The sequence below is a fragment of the Lygodium microphyllum genome, chromosome 9 (assembly GCF_053477565.2).
Source record: "Lygodium microphyllum isolate KBCC chromosome 9, Lygodium_microphyllum_v1.1.10, whole genome shotgun sequence".
In the NCBI taxonomy this organism is placed as follows: domain Eukaryota; kingdom Viridiplantae; phylum Streptophyta; class Polypodiopsida; order Schizaeales; family Lygodiaceae; genus Lygodium; species Lygodium microphyllum.
Genome location: NC_141143.1, coordinates 106347500 through 106354375, shown reverse-complemented (window position 1 = coordinate 106354375; position 6876 = coordinate 106347500). Strand labels below are relative to the sequence as shown.

The 6876-nt window shown below is 39.1% G+C and overlaps 1 protein-coding gene across 1 annotated transcript; it reads left to right on the top strand.

Moving 5' to 3' along the window:
* The first annotated feature begins 5767 nt into the window (after positions 1–5767).
* On the top strand, positions 5768–6555 carry LOC148031396 (uncharacterized). The gene has a single exon (XM_087685746.1). The coding sequence runs from the start codon at positions 5867–5869 to the stop codon at positions 6254–6256; it is 390 nt and encodes a 129-aa protein (XP_087541872.1). The 5' UTR covers positions 5768–5866; the 3' UTR covers positions 6257–6555.
* Positions 6556–6876: the final 321 nt, after the last annotated feature.

Genomic DNA, 6876 nt, shown 5'->3' with positions numbered 1-6876 from the left:
ATATGTAGACAAAGCATATGTCAATTGAGAAGCATCAAGAGAGGAAGCTACTAAGATATACTCATCATCTGACTCAGTCTCTGTACTGCATTCATCTCTTCAATCTTTTTATTGGACTTACTAGGGACAATGCTACGATTATCAAATATTTCATACACTTTTCCCTTGCCTTTCTCTTTGTGCTTATCATCACACATCTTATGATACTATGGCTAAATATGACCCTGCTTCTGACAATAAGGACATATTAGAGAGGACTTAGGAACATGGGACTTATTGTGGGATTGCCTATGAGATTGAGACCTTTGTGAGTCTCTACCACGACAAGAGGAAGATAAAGGGTTGAAAGTAGTAGCCTATGAAGCTTCCAAAGATTATATTGAAAAGTTACTTGAAGACCAACATAAGCAAATCATGACCAACATGAGGAAGACCATGAGTTTCTATTTGATTCAGTTGTTTATGATTTTGTGGGTCCAAAATTACATGCATATGATTCCATGTATGATGATACATATGGCTTGATAGCCAAGAATTTAATGCATGGATGGGACAACACCCTCCCTTTTGATCTAGATGGCTAAGGAATGGTCTTGAATTTTTAGATAGGCCATCATTACTTTGGGAATGATGTCGCTAATTTCAAGTGTTTTTGTGACAAGATCATGCCAGTTATTAGGCTCTGTTTCACTGTAGGATAGCTCTTTGTTTGGACCAAATTTAATGTTGATTTAGTGACAGAAATTCACAAGTTACATAGGCTAAAATTTCTCAAAGAGAGCTTTTTTTGGAGTCATAACACGTATAATCCAGATCGTCCAATCACATCTCATAATAGATTTAGTGCAACAGGTTCTGTAGTGGATAGCACTAAGTCTACATTTAGGAGGAACTCTATTGAAGAATTTTGACCCAAGATTTCATTTTTATCCTTTCCAATGGATCTAAATACTTTCAATTGATTGTCATCCCTATAGTTGTACTTCCTTTAGCAAATCCTTGAAGATTAGGCTAATTTTATTTAGTCTATATGCAGAGTATGTTGCCCCTTTCCACCACTTGGAAATGCACTGTAATAAGACCCATCTTTGTTTTTTAGGATAAAAATATCCAAGTGGAGATGGAATGTAAGGAACTGAATCAGGAGTATTATTTGAATAAATACTTAGTATCACATTGATCTAAGTATAAAAGGTGTGAAGGACACTTGTACATATACTATTTGAATAATACAACTTGTCCTTTCACTTTCTCAAGCTTCTCTTCTATCCTTTCATGGCTGCTAGCCATCTTTCTCTTATCTTATTGTCTTCTCTTTCCACTTGTAGTATTTATCTCTCCTTGTTCAATCTTTCTCTCTCCTCTGCACTCTCTTTCTCTCTCTTCTGCAGTCCTTTCTCTCTTCTTTCTCTCTTCTTCAGGTCCCTTCATTAAAAACATTGATAAACCATTTAGTATTATCAATGATATTGAAGAAGAGTGTTTGCAAAAAGAGTTTTTACTATAAACAATGGTAGTTAACAATAGTTTGCAATATTTGTAGAACAATGATCTATCACAAAAAGGAGCAGAGATGAAGGCTGGTATGTGCATCCATACAAAAGAAGTGGGTGAGAACCATGACTTCTAGTGTTGCATATTACAAGTGTCAAAGATCCACCTATTTGTTATCCATGTCAACTCTTATGGCATTATACCTTATTGGTGTCCATAATATATAAATTGTAAAGTTGAGATTGAAAAACAATTACAAAAAGTAGTGGACAGGCTATGGTGGATGCAACACCATGTGAAAGGAAGATGTCATAATGGTTTTCTAATTTATAGGAACCAAGTTTCATGTGCAAGACAACACATAGAAGATCATCATGAAATAGGGTATTACAAGGCTGAGAATTTTATTTAAAAGAGAAAGTTTAGGATGAAGACCCAAGGAGGAGGCCTAAGATTTTCAAGCCAATCATTTAAGTTTACTAATTAGAGAGAATTCTTCTTTTTTTTTGTTGGGGGGGCGCGGGGGGCGGGGGGGGCGGGGGGGGGGGGGAGGGGGGGGTGGGGGGGGGCGGGGAGGGATTAAATAACATGATGAGCCTTGAAGGCATGTTTTTTGGGATGGTATATTGCAATTTGGAAAAAATGATGAGGTTGAGAGATATGAAAAAAGAATGAGGTAATTTTATAATAGGAATACTTTAAGGAAACTTTTCAATTATTAGCACCCTAAAGCCCTTAATAAAGTGAACAAAGGAATAAAGGAAGTTGAAATTAACATTTACAATGAATAGACTAGGAAATTGTATTAGGTTTCTTTTGAAGAAGGCTTCAAAGTATTAGCAAAAAAACTCAATATAAATTAATACTTACAACATAAATATTATTTAATAAAGGAGAAAGCAATAGCTTTTGAGCATTATTGTGTGAAGCTGACAGTATATCCAATTATCCCTTGTTGCAGAGGCAGATTCAATAGTTGGGAGATAATCAAAGAGAGAGGGGCTTAGATGTTATAGAGCCGAATGGGAGTTAAAGATAAAGGTTGGGGGACCGTAGAGGCGAGTGAAGGTAAAGGTTGGGACCATAGAACCTAATGGGAGTTAAAGCTAAAGGTTGGAACCATAGAGGCTAGTGAAGGTGGTGGTGCATGGAGAGGTGAGGGGACAGACGTAGTCCATGAAGCTCAATGAGGCACATTCCAAGAAGTTCAATGAGGTAGGAAGGGAAGTGGAGAAGGAAGGGGGCTTTTGAACGTCATCATGAGAAGGGACCGCATATTCTATTATCCCTACCAAGAGGCGGATTCAACAGCAATTGGGAGATGTTTGAAGAGGGTGGGGCTCAAAGATTACAGAGCCTAGGGGGAGTCAAAGCTAAAGGTTGAGGACCATAGAGGCTGGTGAAGGTGGTGATTTATGGGCGCAAGGGAGACATGCGCAGTCTAGCAAGTTTAGTGAGGCACAGCCTAGGAAGTTCTGTGAGGTGGGAAAAGTTGAGGGAAAATATAATTCCAACAAACAATAAGCCAAAGGATTTGATGAATGGGTCATATAGTACCAATAAATGGGTGAGAATGATGGGTGTCCAAGGGGAACATCAAAGTTTGAAAAAGGAAAAGGAGGGGAATTAGAGTCACCAAAAAGGGGCTTAGCTAGGAAGAGAATGAATGTTAGCATTTTTTTAAATATATATACACCACCATATTTGAAATTTGTTGCCATGGTAATAATCATGGATTACTATTGATATATATGCATTAGTATGTTCATGAAAGGAGGGGTAGTATTCACAAGGGCAATAACATTAATGAAAATAAGGTTTATCATAGGCAAACCACTATCACAATGTTTCACCAGAAGGATATTGCAATGTTTCACCACAAGCCTAAATAAGTTTGCATTGCCACTTAAGCTATGTTGCCTTTATAATATCTATTAAATATGCAAGAGGTTATTAGCACATTAGACTCCCATACAACATGAAAACATTTGTGACTCAGTACTAATGTAGTGCATGCTATGGAGGTGAAAATAGAGCAAAAGTATGATATTGATTTTAACGTGATTCACTTTCTTTACAAAAATAGATTTTGTCATTTCTAATTGATCTAGTAAGTATGCATCACCAATACAACCATTTGATTTAAGATAACTAGGATCATAAGCTAAAGTTATTTGTTATCGATGCAAGTAGGTATTATGTCATACCTAATAATTGAAAGAAATTTTGTTGAAATTTTCAAAAGGACATGCTAGGAATATCATGGCCAGAAACAATTTTCTAATTCTAGGTTTTCTCACATATAAGCAGTATTTACAAGGTAGGTAGTTTACAAGTGGCTACACAAAGAAGATTTAGAGAAATAATGTGCACATTATTCTAATAACTACTCTACATAATATGGAGCGACAAATTCTAGCTCTATTCATTGAAATAATCAATGTTGCACATCCTTAATCATCATAAGCCATAATATTGCATGTTGATATGAGATAGATCTATATGGGCTAAATACCCTCGCGAGAGGGGGGCGGGGGGGTACGAGCATAAGCATAATATTGGTTGGAAAGGCGCTAGGGGAATGAACACAATAAGAGTTTATCGATGCTAGAGAGTATATATTACACAAGATCTAGGCATGGTGTGACATAACAACAATTAGGTGTGCTATTTGAAGGCTATATGATGAAATACATGTAAATGAGATTTTTAATTTTACCTAGAAGTTTATATGCTTTAAATGATTAGAAAATATGCACTATGTATGAAGTGGGTTGGTGGAAATGGGAGAACAATTTTCTTGAGAGATAATACATAGGTTGAGAGTTATTGTATAGTAATAGAAGGCATAGATTTGTTATGTCAAGATAGTATGTGGAAAAATATATGTGAGTAATAAGGATAATGGAATTGGGAAAATAGAAAAAGTTTTGTGAGGGGCTAGCTATGATGAGTAGTGAAAGTATTTTTTGTGGATGTCTATACAAATTAGAAAGGTTTGATTAAAAGGAGAAAAATAAAGAAACAAAGGAAAGGAAATAGACATTTGTGAAGAATAATACATTTGTAAAGCGTTTAAATTGAGGTATGCTACAAGTGGTTTTTTAAAGTGAAAATGAGAGTCATAATTTTAAGTATGTAACAATCTTTAAAGCAAGCTAGATTAGTAAGGGGTAAGACAAACCTTGATGAGAGTAACAATCTTGCTTCACATTTTTGTGGCTTCTGGATGCGAAATGTAGATGCAGAGAGGAGGAGCATGCAACGTGTATTCTTATACGACTGTATAGCAAGGGGGATCTAGCCCAGGGTCTTGCTGCATTTAGAAACCTCAAATAGAGAGGTGAGTCAAATTGATATTTGTATTCTCGGGGATCAATGTGGAAACTCGAGCTTAGCATGATGGCGCTCTAGCTTCATTTTAATTTTGACATTGCAGGAGATTTGGGAATCTAGGAATCGATTATTGTTCAAGAGGGCGCATGCGCCTATGAGGGGAGCTGGAGTAAATCTGTAGCTTGACTTGGTGATATTTTCTCATAGCATGTATGCTCATGGTCATAAACAGGGGTGAGCTTGAAAGTTTTACTTTGAGTCTCAATTTGCCCCAATAAATATGTATTCCTAGGAAGATTTATTGTTATTACAATATTACAATCTTTTCAAGTGTAGAATTTGAGTTATAATGCGGTTAATCAAACCTTCAGGTGAAAATGTTAGGCTTGTCCCACCTTACAAATCAGCAAACGCATTCGGGGATTTTCCCATGGTGTGTTGAGGAACACATTGACTCTGACTTGGTCCCCTCATGCGTAGACCTGGGCATAGTATCCTACAACTACCAAGCGATGTGCGCATTACGACAAACTCTTGATCTAATTGCCTCATTCGTGAGAAGAAATGATGTCTGAAGAAGTTGCAGGAAGTCAGCTCCATTAGTAGATTGTTCTGTTTCAAGATGTTCAGCCTTTTCGATGTGTGGTTGCGAAATGTACACGGAGAAGGTGCTCTTACAAAAGAGATTCCTCATTTTGGGGCCTTAGATGGAAACCCTAGGAAGGTCTTCAAATTCCAGATAGGGAACTACTAATGACAATTAGCGACAATGTGACTATCAAGAGCAACAAACCCACGGGCGGCCGCAAGGGTTGGCGGTTTTGTCCCCCAAAAAAAAACCGTTTTAAAAAAAACAGGGGGAGGACCCTGGCAGGCTTTGGCTTTGGCCAGAGTTATAAAGACATCATCATACATTCATCTGCCACCAGGAAAGAAGTGAGTCGCATCTCTCCCTCTCCCTCTCTCTCTCTCAAAACGCCCTCTCTCAAAACGCATAGATCGATCTCTCAGTTTCTGTGGCGCAGAAGGACTGATCATGTGCTTAGGAGCGGCCATCCTCAGCCATGGCGGCATGATCACCGCTGCCACACCACAACAGTCGGCGCAGAATTCTTCAGTCGCCGGTTGCTGCGAGGCCTGCAGGCGAGCCATCACAGCCGACCTCCACCTCAAGTTCAAGAAATCGACTCCAGCAGCAGCAGCAGCAACAACAACAACATCTCCCATCGGGAGAAGAAAGGAGGGCATCAGGAAGGTTCGAATTCCAGGCCATACAGACGATGATGGTGATATTCAGCAAGTCCAAGAGAAGAAGAAGAAGAGGGCCTGCCTCTGCTCTCCCACCACTCATCCCGGCTCCTTCCGATGCCGGCTGCACAGGCAAACCAGGCAATGTAGCTTGATCACGAATGGCCCGAACCATTGAATCCGTGGGGAACGCTTGAGGCGCAAATCCCCTTCCGCTTCATGTCTTCTGTATAGTCACGGCTTACAGAATCTTCAAAGAAATGTTACCAGCGAGCACTCTCCTTGACTCTTACATCCAGAGAGTTTGAGCATGTCAAGGTTCGATGTGTACTGTTTGTGGGTTGTGTTCCTACCCTATCTCTGTATTCGAGAGCCATGGGGTTCGGATTATTATGTGTTCCTCGTTTGAGAAGCATTACAGTGTAACAGCTTGTTATGGTAACTTCGCTAACCAGTGCCAGTCTCTGATTGTTTTCAGTGGTGGTGCATTGCAGTCTCTCTCGCGACGCACTCAGAGAGAGAGAGAGAGAGAGAGAGAGTGTGTGCATGCTACATACTGCAGCTGCAGAAGAGAACAACTACATTCCAGCTTATCTTCAAAAATCGTCGATCTCCTTAGAAATTTTAGTTGAAAGGGAGCAATGGGGGTGATGCAAGGCTAAAAATGAGCAAAGCGCTAGAGGGGTAGATGTAAGAATCTTAGCAGTTGAAAGACTTTGCTCTACTTGCATGGTAGGCACCCTTGCAAAGAGCAATGGGGATTGGTTGATTAATCTTTTCTTCCATGTGGATAATGTT